Genomic DNA, 21,369 nt, shown 5'->3' on the forward strand with positions numbered 1-21,369 from the left:
TTTTTTTTTTTTTCCCTAAATATTTTTTTTTTTTTTTTTTTTTATAACAAATAAATAAATCTTGAATTTAGGCCTAAATATTTTTCTCTAAATATTTCTGTTTTTATATTTGTTTGTTTGTTTGTTTGTGTGTTTGTTTGTGAAATTAAATTACGTACAAATCTGAAATTTAGACTAAATTTGATCTAAATATTTTTTCAGTGAAGTAGAGATGTGATATTTTGCAGAGGATGTTGAATGTTAGCAATAGCATTAGTATTATCAGCATTGATCTGGTTAGGCCGAATTATGTGGGGTTTTTTACATTTTAATGATGAAACCCCTTTTCTAAATGGGTTTTATTGGGTCTTTTATCATATTACTGTTAATGCTCATTTATGAAAGCAATAACTCCATGTAATGCAACCCAAAACTGCTTTTGGAGCAGCACTTTGACTGAAACCGTGTGCAGGAAGTGACATGAGATCTGTGTTTGTGCTGCTCTCAGGTCTTCCAGAGCAATACTACAGCCTGACGTGGTTCCTGAGCCCCATCCTGGGTCTGATCTTCACCCCTCTGATCGGCTCGGCCAGTGACCGCTGTACGCTGCGCTGGGGCCGCAGACGCCCCTTCATCCTGGCGCTGTGTGTGGGCGTCCTGCTGGGCGTCGCGCTCTTCCTCAACGGCTCGCTGATAGGTGAGCAGCTCCGAATGAACCTGAACCTGAATGCTTTCAACAGGCAACATGAAATCAAATTTACTTTACTTTCTTAATACATGTTCCTGGTCTTAGTTCACATCTATCTGTCTCCATTTCTTTCTCAATATAAACATTTCTGTAAAAAAAAAAAAACAGTATTTCCGAAACTTTAAAACTTCGGAGTCAACGTGAAATCAAAATGACTTTTTACTTTCTTAATACATGATCCTGGCTTTAATTTGAACGATTCATGAGTGCATATTATTTCAAAATGATCCCAATTAATTCTTTAATTCATACTTGTCCATAATTTTGCCATTTCTTTCTAATGGTGCTTTTCCACTGCATGGTACGGCTCGGTACGGTTCACTTTTGGGGGGTTTTCCACTGGGTACAGTACCTAGTACTTTTTTTTTAGTACCACCTCGGTTGGGGTTCCAAGTGAACTGTACCGTTACCAAACCGTTACGTGTAAACTCTGCTGATCACGGATTGGCCGGAGAGAATCGTCACTACCTGCGTCACTGAACTTGCGACACAAACACAAAAGAACCGCTAGATTTAAATCAGCACAGCCAGCGAAGGATCGAACGCAACGGTTTTGAACAAACGCACCTTTTTTAACAACCAAAAAGGGGGCTACGGGGCCCCCTTTTTTTTTTAGGAGTCGTGGTAGTAGAGGCGGCGCAACTATAACCACATGTGAATAATCCCGCCCACTCTAAAGCGGTACTGAACTGCAGTGGAAACGCGAACCGTGCCGTGCCGTGCCGTACTGAGCCGTGCCGAGCCGAGTCGAGTCGTACCACGCAGTCGAAAAGCGCCATAAATGTAAAGCCAACTTTTCTCCATTCATTCATTCATTCTTCATACTTTCTCTATTTCTTTCTGAATGTAAGGGTAACTTCATTCATTCTTCATACTTTCACTAATTTCTAAATGTAAAGGCAACTTTTTTTCATTCATTCATTCATTCATTCATTCTTCATACTTTCTCTATTTCTTTCTTAATGTAAGGGTAACTTTTCTCATTCATTCATTCTTCATACTTTATAATATATATAATTAATAATCTCTTCCTAATTGAAAGAACTTGCTCCATCTCTGAAATAACTTTTCACTTCATTTTTTTAGCTAGAAAATGTTAACTAGTAGTCAGCCTTGCGTTAAATAGCTTGCAAACAGCAGTTCATGCTGACTCTAAACGTTTAACCAGAGAAAACGCGTCTTGCATGGGTCATGCAGTCTTTCTGAGGGCGAGATGTTTGCAGAGACAGAGCTGGTTTTTGCAGGAACGCTTCTGTTCTTGGCACAGAACATGTGACGCTGTTATCACCGCCACATTTGTATTGGAGGGCAGAAGTGACACATGCAGACGCCTGCTGATCTCTGAACCTCGTTCAACACCTGTCATCTTCCACATTTCCACCTGCCTGAACACGGTCTCAAAAAACAGCATTAATAAGACCAGAAACTTAACATGTTTTTTGTCCTTCCCAGATGTACTTTTTCCTACCAAGGTGTTTTAGACATGTACCATGGTAATACCTTGTTTTGTACTGTATTCTCCTGACTATCTGTCAGTATTTGAGCAGAAAGACATGGCTGCGTGTGTGTGTGTGTGTGTGTGTCATGAAGTCCGTCAGTCTCTATGACATGGGAAAGGACTAGGAACCAGTTCACAGGGAACTGTTTCCTGTTGTGCACTTTTTTTACCTTTCATTGCCTATCTGGAACAACTTCCTGTCTCCACGGCTAGCTTGCTGCGCACCGACTGCATTGTCAGGAAGAAAGCGCAATACTCAGCCTCCCGCTGACCCGACACAGAGCTATGAGTCTACAACGAGCTTCTGCCCTCTGTGCCTGTTTTTACAGCTTAATACACTAAATATTAGAACAGTGTTTAAAATACTACAATACATTTGCATTTAAAACTATTAGAAAGACTTATTTTTATTATATAAGATTTATTATATAAGGTTTTTTTTATGATTTTCTTTTATTTATTTATTTTATTTTGGTGGTGCATTACCGTGAAGCTGGTATGTTGTGGATGTTGCTAAGTGGTTTCTATGGTGTTCTAAGAGTTTTTTTTATGTTTATAAATTTTACATGTTGTGTTTTGTTTTTTTAATTATATATTTTTTTATTTTAATAACATTTAAGAAAGACTTTAGATGCATTTTATATATATTTTTTATCTTATTTTAGTTGTTTATATGCTGTTCTAAGAGTTTCTTTTTATTTATTTATTTTTTTCACTACTTTTATTTTTATACTCGCTACTTTCTTCTCACTAGCCGTCATGATGCTAGAATGTTGTTTTATTTCATTTCATTTTATTTATTTATTTTATGTTGTGTATGTTGCCAAGGTGTTGCTAAGCAGTTTATGGTGTTCTACGAGTTTTTTTTTTTTTTTTTTAGGTGTATTGCTAGTCGTTGCTAGGGTGTTCTGGGTGGTTGCTAGGTGGTTCATCTATACTAGACTAAATCAAAAGTTCACCCTAATGTCTATCAGGTCCTTTCTTCAATGTAAGTCTATGGGACTTTTTTTTTTTCTAAACCACCAGGTAAAAATCAATCAGAACAAACAGCAGTCTCTCCTGAATGAGGACTCGTTTATGAATGAAATCCTTCATTCAATGTGGAAACACTGAAGTTTGATATTTTATGTTGGAGGTTTATTCAGATCATTGTGAGCAGTAGCAAACAAACACCAATAGTTACACACATAAAACACATGTTGACCAGTCACATGCTCTACTGGAAAAGCACTAAAATAAGCCTGAACAATCAATACATGTCTGTATGTATTGACAAGGGACTATAAAAATAACATTTCATTAGAATGGGTACTTTTAAAAACCTATTGCATTGGTTTCAAAATAATCTGTAAACCTTTTGTATGTTCAATAATATATTTTACTTGTCTCAGACACATTATACATATATTTGTGACCCTGGAACACAAAAGCAGTCTTAAGTCGCTCGGGGATATTTGTAGCAATAGCCAAAAATACACTGTATGGGTCAAAATTATAAAAAAAATTATGCCAAAAATCATTTGGATTTTAAGTAAAGTTCATGATCCATGGAGATATTTTGTAAATTTCCTACTGTAAATACAGTATATTAAAACTTAATTTTGGATTAGTAATATGCATAGCATAGAACTTCATTTGGACAACTTTTAAGGCGATGTTCTCAATATTTCGATTTTTTTGCACCCTCAGATTCCAGATTTTCAAAGTTGTATCTCTGCCAAATATTATTATATTTTGAAAAATTGACCCTTATGACTGGTTTTGTGGTCCAGGGTCACATTTATATCTTTAAATCCAAAACACTTCAATGGAGAAAATACAATTGTTTGAAATGTATTTTGTTTAATAGTATACATGTTAACTTTCACAAATAAGCCTCTAGTATTGCTTGTTTGTTTGTTTCCTTTTTAGCCAAATAATTCTATTAAAGAATGTAAAACTAGCATTGAATAAAACAGACACTATGTGACTTAAAAATGATTTAGGCGAAGCAAGCTTATTTACTGTACATAGCACATTTCATACACCATGGTAAAAGGAATTAAAATAATCATAAAAGTAGTCACAACAATACAATTTTTAAATGATTCAAAAATTGATTTAAAATTAAATTTAAGGCAGTTATGAATAAAAGATGATGATACATTAAAATAGAGTGCCGTAAGTTCAGACGGGGCACAGTGCTCATTCAGTAAATGCACAGCTAAACAGATGGGTTTTGAGTCTGATTTAAATATGGCTACTGATATTTAGCACAACATATTTAAATATGTTGGCAATTCTGAACATGCTTGCAATCACCATTTAATAGTGCAGCTGCTTTTAACATTTAAGTCCATTCCAAACCGTGTTATTGTAGTGTAATTTAGTATACTACAATATTGTAGTATTTATTGATATTTTGAAATTTTGCTATGCATTTTCAACATCTTTTATTAGTTTTTTTTAATACTTCTGCACAGCTTTCATTTTTATTTCAGTTTTAAGTGTTTTTGCTTTGTGTGTGTGTGTGTGTGTGTGTGTGTGTATAAAATGTATATATTATTGCAGCTTTATTTCAATATTCCGAAAATGGTTTTTAATCGTTTTAGTTAAAAATATCAACACTGATTCTGAACAATTCTGTAGATTTTTCTCTGACGTGATCTGTTTGTGTCTGTCCGTCTCAGGTCTTGCTTTAGGAGACGTGCCAAATAACCAGCCCATAGGAATCGTGATGACGGTTTTGGGGGTGGTGGTGCTGGATTTCTCTGCGGATGCGACGGAGGGTCCCATACGAGCATATCTGCTGGACGTGGCCGACACGGAGGAACAGGACATGGCCCTCAACATCCACGCCTTCTCTGCAGGTACAGCACTGCCAAAGTCTGCCTGATTTCAGTCATAGATCACAACTTCAAAAACTTGAATGACTGATTGGCATGAATCACAGGCCACTTTTACACTGCTGATAAATGCGGTTGGCTCTCTTATTTTGTTTTTGAGATCTCATTCTGCAGTTATTTATGTGAGTGACATCTGCAGTCTATGACTGTTTTCATGCCAAAAAAAAAAACATTTTCTAAAAGTAAATGTATCTTGATTTAGAAACATTTAGATATTTGTACTTTTTAAACCAAGACAAAAATACTAGATCGTGTGCGTATAGAATCAGTGGTAAACAAGACAAAAATACTAGATAGGAAATAAACTTTTGCAGTCTATTTTGAACTATAATTATCTAAAGATTCTTAAAACAACACATTTACTTGGACTAAATATACTTAAATTAAGTGAGTTTATGCTTAAAACAATAATAACATCTGCAAATATGGTCAGAAAAAAACGGAAGAAAACAAGTTTTTAGATGTTTTGTTTTTTATAGATGTTTGTTCTTGTTTTACGCATAAACCAATGCAATTTTGATACATTTTTCAAAAACAAAACTTAATATCTTAAGTAATTTTCCTTCTGAAGTAAGTGGATCTTGATTTAATAATGTTTAGATATATGTAATGGAAAACGACAAAAATACTGATAAAGAAAATAATTTTTTTTGCATTGTAATTTTTTGTACAAATATCGAAGTATTCTTAAATCAATAAACATTTACTTGAGAAGCAAAATTAAGTTTTCCTTTCTTTCCCTGTTTGTTTATGCTTGAAACATGAAAAAATGTAGATGGGGTATTTAATATTATTTTACTTCATTTTTTTTTTTTTTTAAGCATAAACTAATTTTCCAAATAAAATTAAGTATTTATCAATGACTTAAGTTTTAAGTAATTTTCCATCTCAAATAAATGTATCTTAAATTTTTAAATGTTGATATATATATATATATATTTATTTATTTATTTATTTTTATTTATTTTTTTTCGCATTGTGCCTTTTAAAATCGCTTGTCATTCCCAAAAGCTTTGTTATTGTGTACGTGTCTGTATAAAATCAGTGCTAAACTGTGCATGTTGTGTTTTAAGGGCTCGGAGGGGCGGTCGGTTATGCCCTTGGTGGTCTTGACTGGACGCACACCTTCTTGGGTCGAACCTTCAAGTCTCAAGAGCAAATTCTGTTCTTATTTGCCGCGGTACTGTTCACGGTTTCCGTGGCTCTGCACCTCTTCAGTATTGAAGAGCAACAGTTCAGCCCTCAACAGGACCGTCTGGATGAAGAGGCAGAAACCGAATCCAGTGTTAAAATCACCCCACACCAACCCCAGCTCGAAATGATCCACGAAGACGAGTCCTACGAGCATTACGACCTCTACGCAGACCGGCGATCGGAGCGAGAGCTGGACATGGATTTCTTAGACGTGGACATCGTTCGAAGTAAAAGCGACTCCGTTTTGGCAATGGCCGACACTACGCTGGACCACCACGACATGCTGTTTCTGCGTGAAATCGAGCCGTCTATCTTCCAAGATCGCATTTCTTCCTATCACGGGTCACCGCCACGGCGCCGCAGCAGTGTGGAGAGTCAGGAGTTCCTGCGCGGAAAATTCAGCCGACTATCTGCGTTTCTACAGCAGGCCGAATGTGACGGAGAAGAAGCTCTGCTCGACAGTCAGCTCAACCAATCCAAAGAGGCCAACGGCCATATGACGGACCTGAATGGCCACGGGCCGCCCGGTATCAAACCCTCCAGCACCACCGCATCCATGCGCCGCAGACGCCACACCTTCTACCGACAGTCATCCTGCACGTTTTCCTACTACGGCCGGGTCGGATCCCACCGCTACCGCTACCGGCGCGCCAATGCTGCGTTCCTCATCAAACCGTCACGCAGCATGAACGACATCTACGAGATAGAGAAGCGGCAGAAGCAGAGGAACGGACAGAGAGCGAGGCACCAGAGCGGGAACACCAACTCCAGCGGGGACACGGAGAGCGAGGAGGGCGAGGCCGAGACCACCGTCCGCCTGCTCTGGATGTCCATGCTGAAGATGCCCAAAGAGCTGTTCAGACTGTGCGTGTGTCACCTGGTCACGTGGTTCTCCATCATCGCAGAGGCTGTGTTTTACACTGACTTCATGGGGCAGGTCATCTACGAGGGCGACCCTACGGTGAGAGATGCATTGCTTTTTTTTTCAATGCATCCAAAGCGACTCGCATTGCATTCAAGTTACACATTTGATTAATTTATGCATTCCCCGGGAATCGAACCTTGGCGTTGCTAGTGCCATGCTCCACTGTTTAAGCTATGAAAATATAGGAAAGCATTCCTGTAGCTCAAACAGTAGAGCGTGGTGCTAATAGTAATGCCAAGATTGTAGGTTCGATTGTTGGTTCGATTCCCTGGGAATGCATTAACTTATCAAATGAATCAACTTGAATGCAATTTAAGTCACTTCGGATAAAAGTGTCTGACAAATGCATACAATGTAAGCTAAGTTCAAGGACCTGTTCACCCCAAATTATTATTTCATTGTCATTTACTCACCCATGAGCAATGCCAGGGGTTGTGGGTTCGATTCCCAGGGAATCCATGAACTGATCAAATGTACAGCTTGAATGCAATTTAAGTCGCTTCAGATAAAAGCATCTGCCACATGCATACATGTAAATGTAGGATATGTTCAAGGAATCGTTCCAAGCGACTTGCACTGCATTGAAGGTACACAGAGAGATGCATTGCTTTTTTTTTCAATGCATCCAAAGCGACTCGCATTGCATTCAAGTTACACATTTGATTAATTTATGCATTCCCCGGGAATCGAACCTTGGCGTTGCTAGTGCCATGCTCCACTGTTTAAGCTATGAAAATATAGGAAAGCATTCCTGTAGCTCAAACAGTAGAGCGTGGTGCTAATAGTAATGCCAAGATTGTAGGTTCGATTGTTGGTTCGATTCCCTGGGAATGCATTAACTTATCAAATGAATCAACTTGAATGCAATTTAAGTCACTTCGGATAAAAGTGTCTGACAAATGCATACAATGTAAGCTAAGTTCAAGGACCTGTTCACCCCAAATTATGATTTCATTGTCATTTACTCACCCATGAGCAATGCCAGGGGTTGTGGGTTCGATTCCCAGGGAATCCATGAACCGATCAAATGTACAGCTTGAATGCAATTTAAGTCGCTTCAGATAAAAGCATCTGCCACATGCATACATGTAAATGTAGGATATGTTCAAGGAATCGTTCAAAGCGACTTGCACTGCATTGAAGGTACACATGTACATTTGATCAGTTCATGCATTTACTGGGGAATCAAACCCTAAACCTTGGCCTTGCTAGTGCCATGCTCCACTGTTTAAGCTATGAAAATATAGGAAAGCATTTCTGTAGCTGTAGAGTGTGGTGCTAATAGTAATGCCAAGGTTGTGGGTTCGATTCCCAGGGACTGCATTAACTGATCAAATGAATCGACTTGAATGCAATTTAAGTCACATCGGATAAATGTCTCTGACAAATGCATACAATGTAAGCTAAGTTCAAGGACCTGTTCACCCCAAATTATGATTTTCATTGTCATGGCATACATGTAAATGTAGGATATGTTCAAGGAATCGTTCAAAGTGACTTGCACTGCATTGAAGTTACACATGTACATTTGATCAGTTCATGCATTTCCTGGGAATCGAACCCAAAACATTGGTGTTGGTAGTGCTGTGCTCTACTGTCCGAGTTACAGGAATTTTCATACATTTTTATAGGGGCTTTTGTGTGAGGACAAAGATCCAAATTTAATCTGTTAATCACTCAAAAGACTAGCAAATGACTCAAATCCATTACAGCAGTTTTTACACTAAATCTTAATGTCTTTTGTCCCTGTAGGCCCCGCTGAACTCCACCGCCCTTCATAACTACCACAGAGGGGTTCAGATGGGCTGCTGGGGGCTGGTGAATTACGCCGCCACCGCCGCCATCTGTTCAGGTACGTATCCTGAAACTAGATGTTCAACCGTCTGATCTGTTCAAGTGTAATTCTTCATGTGTATGTCTCTGTGAATGTAGCTTTACTGCAGAAGTATCTGGATAACTTTGACCTCAGCATAAAGGTCATCTACATCCTGGGCACTCTGGGCTTCACCGTTGGTACGGCCGTCATGGCGATCTTCCCCAACGTCTACGTCTCCATGGTGATGATCAGCAGCATGGGCATCATCTCCATGAGCATCTCGTACTGTCCGTATGCTCTGCTGGGCCAGTATCATGATAATAAAGAGGTCAGAGGCAGCTCCGCGCTTGCATTCATCTGTGTGAGACTGTAATCCGGCCGTATTACAGCTAATCCCAGCGCTAGACCTAATCTTTGTCCTGACCGTCTCTCAGAACTCAGGGTTGAGGGTGACATTTAAACATTTAAAGTAACAGGCATTGTTTCATCAAATTACTTTCTGGGCGTAACAAACTCTGTAAGTAGCTGACTTAAAAAAAATAAAAAATAAATAAAAGCTTTACTAGTAATCAGAAATAGTATAGCATGGAAAAAATGTTGCGCACAAACTGAATAGGTAGTGCTACAAATTCTTATAAAATCAGCTCCGCGCTTGCATTCATCTGTGTGAGACTGTAATCCGGCCGTATTACAGCTAATCCCAGCGCTAGACCTAATCTTTGTCCTGACCGTCTCTCAGAACTCAGGGTTGAGGGTGACATTTAAACATTTAAAGTAACAGGCATTGTTTCATCAAATTACTTTCTGGGCGTAACAAACTCTGTAAGTAGCTGACTTAAAAAAAAATAAAAAAAAATAAAAGCTTTACTAGTAATCAGAAATAGTATAGCATGGAAAAAATGTTGCGCACAAACTGAATAGGTAGTGCTACAAATTCTTATAAAATAAAATTTTTAATATATATTTAGAATATTTAATCTGAAATAAGTATTTAATCTACTAGAAATTGAAAGTGCAATCTCTACAAATAAAAATAAGTTTGTGTCCTGTGCACGAGCAAACTGAATAGTTAGTGCTGTGAATTCTGATTTCGTTTTTATTAAAAAAAAGATTTAAATATGTAAATATATATTTTATATATTTATTTTACAATATTTAATCAGCTAGAAATTTAAATTGCAGTCTCTATACATAAAAAGTCTCCGGTGCATGAGAAAATTGAATAGTTCAGCGAATTCTGATTCATTTTATTTGATTGTTTATTAAATCTTTTTAAATTAAATACTTTAAATATATATTTTAAAATTATTTAATCGGCAAGAAATTTGGATTTCTATCTCTTTACATAAGTCGGTGTAATCCTGTAATTAATTAGTACAACAAATGCAATTAAAAGCAGTACAACAAATACTACCATGATGTATACCTTTAATTGTACTCTAAAGATTATATAAAATATATTAGTAGCTACAGTAGATATAATTTTAATATCTATAGATTAAAAAAAATTGTTGCTTTTCAAAATTTTTTTTTATTTTTTTTGCTTTATATAAAAAAATAATAATAAATTGTTTAATTGTCATGAAAATCATGTCTTTCGGTCTAATTTTAGCGAACTGGTTTCATAGTGTAATACATTTTTCATGCTGCTTGTCTCGAAATAAACAGCCTTCTTAGAGCAACTCGTGCAACGTGTGGTAAATTTTGGCAGATAAATATTTCAAAAACAATGAAAATGTTGTATTTTCCTCATGAGTTGTTATTTGTATGTAGTAAACCGTTTCCACTAGTACTCATTTTATTTTTAATACTCCCTGATAGGTCTTAACCAGATTTCTGGTAGGATAGAGCGGGATACTGACATTGGTGTGTTTTTTGCTGTCTGCAGTATTGACACTCGCACTAGCGGTCTGTTTACATTAGCACCTGGTTGCTACGTGTTTTTGGTGGCGAGATGTGATCTTGTCTGCCTGAACAGACTCATCTCCGCCATCTTTGCTCAAACGTGGGCCTTTTTTTCAGGCCTCAGCTGCACTCGATGGTTTCCTGACACTGAGGATGATTGTGCCGAACTGTGATTGTGAGTGTTTTTCACTCCATCAGATATTACGTGGATTTTCGAGACATTTTTTGAGGTCTGGTGACTTGTATTTCTGACCAGACGTGACTGTAATCTGGACGCAATTCTACTTCCTGTCTTGCCGGCTGGAGAGTTTACCAGGCCAGTTAGGCCAAACGTTTTGTTTGCTTTAACATGCATAGAGTATTAAAATCTTAAGATAAGCTGATATATATATATATTTTATTTTCTGGAATGTTTATTGAAGTAAAACCAAACTTGAAGGAGAAAACCAAGTTTCTGACAAATCAAGCAACGTTGCAATAGCTGCACCTGCCTCGGGTCACTGTTGGCATGAAACAAAGAGTGAAAAATTTAAGGGGGTCTGAATACTTTCCGTACCCACTGTATATACTTTAGTATATACTTTTATACAATTTTATATATACAGTATATATATATAATATATAAAATACAGTTTATAAACCAGCATGAACATGCAAAAAAAATCAGGAAGGGCGCCAACACTTTTTCACACCACTGTGTGAATATATATATATATATTTTTTTTTTGTATAATATTTATATTACATAAGTCCAAGAATACTATATTGCCCATTTAAAAAAATAAAAAAAACTTTACAAAATACTAAAAGGATTTTTTTTTAAATGTATATCACACTGGTTTAAAGACTATCAAGATTCCAAATGCTTACATTTTTAAATCAGTGTGATCTAAATATAATTATTATATTAAAAATTAATGTATTAATAGTACAATAATAAATAACAAAAATAATTGTATTACTTTTTTAATATATATCACACTGGTTTAAAGACTATTAAGATTCCAACTAAAGAAACAATATTGTGGTCAAAAAAACGTTACAGTTCAGCAATAATAATAAACATTTGTCTCATATTTGCACCCATAAATGAATGGAAGCATTACACACAATAAAGGGATCCAGTTTAAGTTTTTGTCCTGTGAGGTAAGACAAGAGCAGAAGGTTAGAAAGCCTGAATCAACTTCACTGCTGTAGATTATTAGCTTACAATGAAAGTCTAGCAGACACTTGGGCCACGGTGCTCAGCAGCACATGTGAAGACCTAAGAGTTTTTTTGTTGTTTTTTTTTTTGCATTGGGAAGTGATTAACACACCAATCTCACACTAACATGCTTATTTAAATGTTCTGCTTTAATGTCAAATAAAGTCAAGTCACCTTTATTTGTATAGCGCTTTATACAATACTGGTTGTGTCAAAGCAGCTTTACAGTGTCAAACAGGAAAATAGTTTGTCAATAATGCAAGATGACAATAACAAAGAGTCATTTTTCCAGCTAAAGTCAGTTCATTGATGATTCAGTGCTGTCATCGTCCAGTTCACATAGGTGTGATGGTTAAATCTACCTTTTTATATCTTCAATGGTAGTGCTGCCTGCTTGGCCGCTGGGTTTCCATTGTAAATGTATTAATGCAGATGCTTTTCTGATCTTTTTTTAACAAATGTACAGAATGTCAATCAAGCTTCACATGCAAATGAACCCAGAATCTTGTTTTAACCCAGATGTGTGTGGTGCTGGAGTCTCACCTGACGCGTGAGAGATGGATGATGGCACAGACGGATCGGGAAGGAAGATGTGTTGGGGTTTTCGGAGGAGTCGATGTGCTCTGATGAATCACTGGGAATAGTCTGCTTCTCAGGGCCATTTTAAGACACAGGGAATCTTTATTAACTTTTGTGGATGTATTAGCCTGGTAATGAACAAATCAATTATTCATCTTTTTTTCATAATTTTAATTCGTTAGATCTGATAGATGAACATTTTATTTTTTCATCCCCTTTTTTCTTTTTTTTGAAGGAAAAGCACAGTCCTGTTACACTGTACTGGTGAAACACCCAATTTGGTGATTCAGTGTTTTGAAACGCGTTGGTTTCGTGTTTCCAGAATTAGTGATATGGATGGTTAATTGGACGATATTTGGCCATTTTGAGATACCCGTTTGGCCTGACTGACAAAAGTTGTCATTCCACCTATAGTATCAGTTACGAAATCTACAGATTTTCAGTGAAGTTTGATTATATTGTGTAAAAATATTGATATCGGCCAATACAAACCCTCAATCGACCACTAGTCAGAACTATTCTCAATAATATCGACCAACAGATCACCGTTTAAATGCATCTTTACATTATTCAAATGTGATTTGGATTTCATTAGTGTCTGAGATCATGACTGGAAATCAATATATGTGGAATAAATAAATATATACAAATAATGCATAAATAAATAAATATAAACTTAAATTAAATGCGTTTAAAATAATAGTTAAAAATAAATACAGAAAATAAGTAAAAATAAGAATAATAAATTCAAGACTAAATTAAATAAAATTGTGTTTTATCTAGTTGTATATTACTTATCGTATTATTACATATTTTTTATTTCTAAATTGTACCTTCAGAATATTTCTGCGAATTTATAATGCACAACTAATCTTTAGCACTAAAAGAACGTCTCCCAGAAATCCTGTAAAATTCAACCAATCCGATGACGACTTCGAAACTCTCGAAGTGTTTCCAGTAGGGTATATGTCGAACGTCAACTGACCAAAACCCGGAAAACAGGTCTCATCACTTCCGCTTGTGCGAGAACTTGCTAACCATAGATATGTATAGGTAGATGCCCCAAGCGCCAAGCACGTAGACGCGTCCGCCATCTTTAACGGTCAACTTGACGTCATTCACCATAATAATCAACGAATATTCACATTCCTGCACAGCCGATGGTTGTAAAAACCGCCAGAATTTAAGTTCCCCGAAGAAACGGCATAACCTTTTACAGGTGAGCATGTGTTGGTTTGTGTTTTTAAATGTATTAACATTGGTAACTTATGTTACTGTTATGGTGAATGACGTCAAGTTGGCCCTTCCAATATGGCCGACGGCTTACGTATAGCGGCCCATAGAAACAGTCGCTAATGAAGAATCTACGAATACATATCTATGGTGTTAACAGCCACAATAAATAATAGCGATATCTATGGACTTTTAAGATAATCAGTTAAACTAGCTAGCTGTTTTTATGGTTGACATTTTATTCAATTTTTATATCTAAATGTTAGTGAAAAGAATAAAAATAAAAAACGTTTAGATATCAGTCCGAATCTTGAGTACAACTGCTTTATATTTAACGAAGCATATGCAAAACGCTTGAACCGGAAGCGACGAGACCCGGTTAACAGAATACGGAAGTTTGTTGTGCATAACCCTTATTTTGTGTGCCATATGCATCAGACGCTCAGCCAATGGTCCGTGGTACCAAAGCCACTAGAAGGCAAGCCTGCAACCTAAAAAAAAGCCAAAAAAGTGTAACGGCTAATGCTAACACTTCCGGTTTGCCAGTACGTGGGAAAGGAGACCACACTCTTAAAAAAAAAAAAAAAGGTTCTTAAATGGTTCTTTGGAAGGGTGTATGGTTCCATACCTTTCAGATCCAAAGCCATTAAATAGACGAAGTGATTCTTTGTGGAAAATGATTCTTCCCCTCCCCCTCCTTTCAGTCTTTTTCGTGCCGTATGGTTTTAGAAGAGTCTAATAAGAACTCTTCTGGAACTTGAACAAGAACTACACTTTCCTGTATTTCAGTAGCCTTATAAATATGCATGCAAATTACAGCAAAGTGCAATAGTTACAGTACGGTGTTCGTCAGTGGTCAAAAAGGATTTAAACAGTGAATTTTGAATCGATGTCTTCTTGTAAACTCGGATGTAGATTTGGATGGCAATTAAATTACTATACAACCTTGGTATTTGTCAAAACAACAGGGCCATTCGGTCGGGGATTTTTATGTGGGTGGTGGGCTGACATTTTGGATTTGGACCGCAATGAAATCACAGACCTAACCCCTGTAAATGTTGAAAATAGTTTACGTCCCCATGAGAAACAATTACTGTCCACGGCCTTTATAGTGATGTCTGTAAAAATAAATCTGCAAAGTTCCTCAGTGATACTCATGCATTGGGATAAAGATAAATTCCCTGTAGAGGTCTGTGTTTGTGAGCCCACAGACATAATATTAATAAGTGATTCATTGTGAAGCGTAGAGAGGTTAGTTGATTATAACGAAACTTTGTGAGATCGTGATGAACTGAAATGAGCTTTTTACAGATTTTGAAGGGAGCTTTCTAGAAATCCTATAAAATTACTTCATAATTATTTGAAATTAATTAAAAATGAGATGGGAATGTTTTGTTTATTGGTTTTTGATAGTAACAATCTTCAGGGTATAGTCTTAAGTTGAACAATGTTTGTTGAAGGTAGAACAACAGTAAAAAAAAAAAATTTTAATACATTTTTCTAGCAAGCTAGATGTGTCAAGTTTAGAATGGCAGTAAATTTGCACCTTTTTGCAGCTTGCTTTCAGCGAATAATGCGCATTATGTACAGCTAACAACATTATTTTTATACTTCCCAGATATGACTGAGCATTGGACTACCACAGAGGTTTGCCAGTGGCTTGATGAAGTGTCACTGGGACACGCAAAACCAGCATTCATCAGTCAGTAAAATGGGATGATCATTCTGATATTCTGATCTGCTGCACAAAAAACATTAATAATAATAATAATAATTTAAAAAGGTTTCTCGAGCAGCAAATCAGCATATTAGAATGATTTCTGAAGGATGTTACACTGAAGACTGGAGTAATGATGCTGAAAATACAGCTTTTATATATTTTATATATTAAAATATTGCTTAGTGTAAAACATGTTGAAGATTAGCCGATTGACGAATGTCAATTCATTAAATAAGTTGTTTCCTCTGAAAAGCTGTTTATTCAGCGAAGCCTCTCCTCCATTGACATCCTTTAAAAAAAAAAAAACCTGTGTGAATGTACCGTTATTTACCCAGCTTAGTTTTTAGTTTGGTTGCGCATGCGCACCAGCGCACCATGTGCACCCGTTTATGAGGTTTCTCATCGTTCTACTTCAAGTAATCCATTAACTAAACTCATTATTTCGATTGCCAACTGTTTTCATTGTCTGATTCTAGAGGTGAAAACAGTCAAGAGTGAGCTCAGAGCAGCTCCAAAGACAAACATTCACACACGCAGCGCGAGAGATTTCTCTGACATGCGGTTGTTTCTGTAATTATCTGCATTTGCTTGATCATTGATCCAGTCTAGCCCATCTGAAACCCTCCTCTAGAGTCACGAATATGCTCTCGGAAGAGTTTCACATGTGATTCCTGACAGTCATTATAAACATGCAGCCTTTTTATATTTAATTTTCCCCCCTATATATCCCAGCTTTCCAATTAGGTGAATTATGCTCACCATGGCAACCGAGTCAGCATGTATTCCCTTTGATATCAGCCTGTCCCACAGGGTAGCAAGGTTTATCACCGTGTGCTAAAATTAGCACTTTCTGACCGTTTCACACTCTCTGTCTCTCTCTCTCTCTCTCACACACGCACATTCTCCCATCTTCAATTCCCTTTCCGTGACCCATCTAGTTTATGCTAGCGACCTTAAGACGACAGGCCGGTCAGGAGTGTGAATGCATTCTTGGAACGCTGGTTCACAAACCCTCATTAAATATTTACTCTGTAAGTTTCTTTAACCTTTATATGTGTGCTATCGTTCCTGTAACAAATGTGACTAGTTTGCTGCCTAGGTATTGATTTCTGAGTGGTTGTGATCAAAGTGAAGCATTGCAATCAATGTGGCCATTACATACATCCTCTATATATATATATATATATATATATATGACAGTGACTTCACTGCATACTGTAGGTCTACAAGCTTTGCCTGAATCTGGGTTATTATAGTTAAATAAAACTGGAAAACTGAAGTGCTTGTTACTTGAAATAAACATTAGTTGCAATGTTATTTTAGTATAATTCAGATACTATTGTAGTTTCATATATTGAATTAGTTTTGCTTTTTACATTTTCTGATCTCATTTTAATTTTTGGTGGTTTTAGTGTTTTATTTTTAATATTTTTTTCTTATTTATTTTTTTATTTATTCATTTGAGTTATTTTAGAATATCAAGTTAAACTAAATGAAACTGAGAAGTTTCCTTGGCAACAATTTATAGTAATATTTTCTTTCATTATAATATATTAATTTCAAGTAACAAAATAGTTAAAAAAAAAATAGTTTTAACCATAATAGCCCTGGATTACTGAAATAAAATAAAATATTAAAATAAATAAATAACTTTATTTAATTTTGTAGCTGCAAAAACAACATTTCTCGTTTTCCTTTCGTTTAAAAATCATAATAAAAATGACAAAAACACAACAGAATGACTACAACTTTAAACAAAATTAAAATAAATACAGAAAATACAAAAGTATTACAAAAAATATATTTTTTAATATTAATCAAAAATATGTTTAAAAATAAAACTACAAAGATGCTCACTCTCTGGTTCACTCAAATCCTTTTATAAGACTTGGGATCCCTTTTTGGACTATATTAAAGGACTACCTTGTGCACCTGTAACTGGCAACATGTAATGTTTGTCATCTGTAAGAAGGGATTTTTTATTTTATTTTATACTGGTTAATTATATCTATTTTCTTTCATTTGTTATTGTTTAATTATTTAATTTACTGTGTTTCTGTCTGTGTGAGTTAATATGAATGAGGGGATTGTGGCATTCTCAAGCCTATTTTAGTGTTTTATTTTTAATATTTTTTTCTTATTTATTTTTTTATTTATTCATTTGAGTTATTTTAGAATATCAAGTTAAACTAAATGAAACTGAGAAGTTTCCTTGGCAACAATTTATAGTAATATTTTCTTTCATTATAATATATTAATTTCAAGTAACAAAATAGTTAAAAAAAAAATAGTTTTAACCATAATAGCCCTGGATTACTGAAATAAAATAAAATATTAAAATAAATAAATAACTTTATTTAATTTTGTAGCTGCAAAAACAACATTTCTCGTTTTCCTTTCGTTTAAAAATCATAATAAAAATGACAAAAACACAACAGAATGACTACAACTTTAAACAAAATTAAAATAAATACAGAAAATACAAAAGTATTACAAAAAATATATTTTTTAATATTAATCAAAAATATGTTTAAAAATAAAACTACAAAGATGCTCACTCTCTGGTTCACTCAAATCCTTTTATAAGACTTGGGATCCCTTTTTGGACTATATTAAAGGACTACCTTGTGCACCTGTAACTGGCAACATGTAATGTTTGTCATCTGTAAGAAGGGATTTTTTATTTTATTTTATACTGGTTAATTATATCTATTTTCTTTCATTTGTTATTGTTTAATTATTTAATTTACTGTGTTAATATGAATGGGGGGATTGTGGAAGGGATTAATAATGGACAATATCCTACTGTACACTTTGTTGTCATTATTTCAATCTGTATTGTCACACAAAATACCAATAAAAAGATTACAAAAAATTTAATAATAATAAAAAACTATAATAGTATCTCAGTGATACTATTATAACGCAGCTGCTCATTAACAAAATACTGTTCATCCAAAATACCAGAGCCAAAATAATGATGCAGGGCAAAGCCTACACTAACACACCAGAAACACCATCACAGCCACTATAGCAACATTTACCCTCGGGGACTTGCTTTACACCCTGTTTACACCTGGAATTAGCATCCATCTCGGGTGATTCAATCACAAGTAGAGTTCACTGGGGTTCAAATGTTAGCATGCAGCCCTAAGGTTTACATAATGCGTACAGTTTTCTTCCTAACAGGTGCTAGTGTATTTTTTAGCAGAAGCACAGGCAGATAAATGGCTCCACATGGCCTTCATGTGATGTTTGTTATTCTTGGGTAAAGCAGGCCTTCATTATCCTCTAACATATAGAGGACAGCAGAGGGTTAATGGATCGATCAGTTGACTAGCACTTCCCATCCTTGACCTTTGTTAAGTAGCTAAAGCTACGTCTTGTTAGCGGCTGCGGATGGAGTGCTATTGACCACTGGGTCGTAAAGCACCTTTATAAACTGGGAGGTTTGTTAACATAAACCAATTACTCTGACATATTAATCCAGATCAGACAGAAACCACAGCCTGATGCTAATGAACCCCATTCGGATCTCACTGAGCCTGTCGTTCTATCTGTCTGTCTGTCGTTATGTCTGTCTGTCTATCGTTCTGTCTGTCTGTCTGTCTATTTATTGATCTATCTGTTTGTCTATTTATCGTTCTGTCATTCTATCTATCTATCTGTCGGTCTGTCTGTCTGTCTGTCATTATGTCTGTCGTTATGTCTGTCTATTGATCTCTCTGTATGTCTGTCGTTCTATCTATCTGTCTGTTTGTCATTCTATCTATCTGTCTGTCTGTATATCTATTTATCGTTCTGTCGTTCTTAATCCTCTTCACTTGTTAATTTCCTGTGGTGTGACATTAATTTTGGGTATATAGTCCATGTAGTCTTTCAATTAATATGTGCTTATGGAAACTGCATGCATAATTATGAAAGAATTAGCGAAACACTGTTTAAGGCACTTTTAGATGGATTACTGTATAACCCACTGCAGGACATGATCTTCTCTAATGTAGTGCGTGTCAAACACTCATCTACATATCGGCTAGTTCAGCACTTTCTTAAAACAGTAAGAATCTTATTGGGAGGAAAATGTTCACCATGTGAATGAATCACCTTTCCATCTTGACCTTTCTGAAGTCCACAGTGTGGTGAGATGACCTCCTCCCGCTTCCCGAGAATATTAATGACCGTTTCTCGGACTTAAGTACCTATAAAGCAAACAGTCAGACATGACGGCAGCGTGGGTTTATTCTCCTGCTCAATGCGAGGGTCAAGTTCAAACTACTGAGCACGGGAATTCTGTCTGTCTGTCTGTCTGTCTGTCTGTCTGTCTGTCTGTCTGTCTGTCTGTCTGTCTGTCTGTCTGTCTGTCTGTCGTTCTGGCTGTCTGTCGTTCTGGCTGTCTGTCTGTCGTTCTATCTATCTATCTGTCTGTCGTTCTATCTATCTGTCTGTCTGTCTGTCTGTCATTCTATCGTTCTGTCTGTCTGTCTGTCTATCTATTGATCTATATGTCTATCTATCTATCTATCTGTTTGTCTGTCTATCTATCATTCTATCTGTCTGTCTGTCTGTCTGTCTATCTATCGTTCTATCCGTCTGTCGTTCTATCTATCTGTCTGTCTGTCTGTCTGTCGTTCTATCTGTCTGTCTGTCGTTATGTCTGTCTGTCGTTATGTCTGTCTGTCTATCGTTCTGTCTGTCTGTCTGTCTATTTATTGATCTATCTGTTTGTCTATTTATCGTTCTGTCATTCTATCTATCTATCTATCTGTCGGTCTGTCTGTCTGTCTGTCATTATGTCTGTCGTTGTGTCTATCTGTCTGTCTATTGATCTGTCTGTATGTCTGTCGTTCTATCTATCTGTCTGTTTGTCATTCTATCTATCTGTCTGTCTGTCTATCTATTTATCGTTCTGTCGTTCTTAATCCTCTTCACTTGTTAATTTCCTGTGGTGTGACATTAATTTTGGGTATATATTCCATGTAGTCTTTCAATTAATATGTGCTTATGGAAACTGCATGCATAATTATGAAAGAATTAGCGAAACACTGTTTAAGGCACTTTTAGATGGATTACTGTATAACCCACTGCACGACATGATCTTCTCTAATGTAGTGCGTGTCAAACACTCATCTACATATTGGCTAGTTCAGCACTTTCTTAAAACAGTAAGAATCTTATTGGGAGGAAAATGTTCACCATGTGAATGAATCACCTTTCCATCTTGACCTTTCTGAAGTCCACAGTGTGGTGAGATGACCTCTTCCCGCTTCCCGAGAATATTAATGACCGTTTCTCAGACTTAAGTACCTATAAAGCAAACAGTCAGACATGACGGCAGCGTGGGTTTATTCTCCTGCTCAATGCGAGGGTCAAGTTCAAACTACTGAGCACGGGAATTAATTTCCTGTGGACGCTAAACCGCAGTGCTTTATGACACCTCAGATGGCCCTGCTCCATGCACCACTCACATTTTCTTAAGATTCAAGGCTATAGTTTGTCAGAAAAACCTCAGGATCACATTTGTGCCCGTGGGTTTATTCCTGGTGAATGTGCACATCTCTCCGAATGGCCACATTCATCATTCTGCTGCAGATAGAAGTCTACAGCCTTTAGTTTTAAAGTGTTTGAAGTTTAAATGACTTGTTGTGGTTAGTCCAGATACTGAATGTGCGGTCAGAAAATGTTC

The 21,369-nt window shown here is 36.2% G+C and overlaps 1 protein-coding gene across 1 annotated transcript in view; it reads left to right on the forward strand.

Moving 5' to 3' along the window:
- The window catches only part of LOC107559758 (solute carrier family 45 member 4-like), a 57,225-nt gene extending 47,686 nt beyond the window's left edge, over positions 1-9,539 (forward strand). Inside the window, exons 5-8 of the mRNA XM_016243696.1 lie at positions 4,895-5,074; positions 6,184-7,265; positions 8,982-9,081; positions 9,162-9,539. Of these exons, the coding sequence (XP_016099182.1) occupies positions 4,895-5,074; positions 6,184-7,265; positions 8,982-9,081; positions 9,162-9,418 (1,619 nt within the window). The 3' untranslated portion in view covers positions 9,419-9,539. The remainder of the gene's footprint in view (positions 1-4,894; positions 5,075-6,183; positions 7,266-8,981; positions 9,082-9,161) is intronic.
- The last annotated feature ends 11,830 nt before the right edge of the window (positions 9,540-21,369 follow it).

The sequence above is a fragment of the Sinocyclocheilus grahami genome, unplaced genomic scaffold, assembly GCF_001515645.1.
Source record: "Sinocyclocheilus grahami isolate Dianchi unplaced genomic scaffold, SAMN03320097.WGS_v1.1 scaffold697.1, whole genome shotgun sequence".
Lineage (NCBI taxonomy): Eukaryota > Metazoa > Chordata > Actinopteri > Cypriniformes > Cyprinidae > Sinocyclocheilus > Sinocyclocheilus grahami.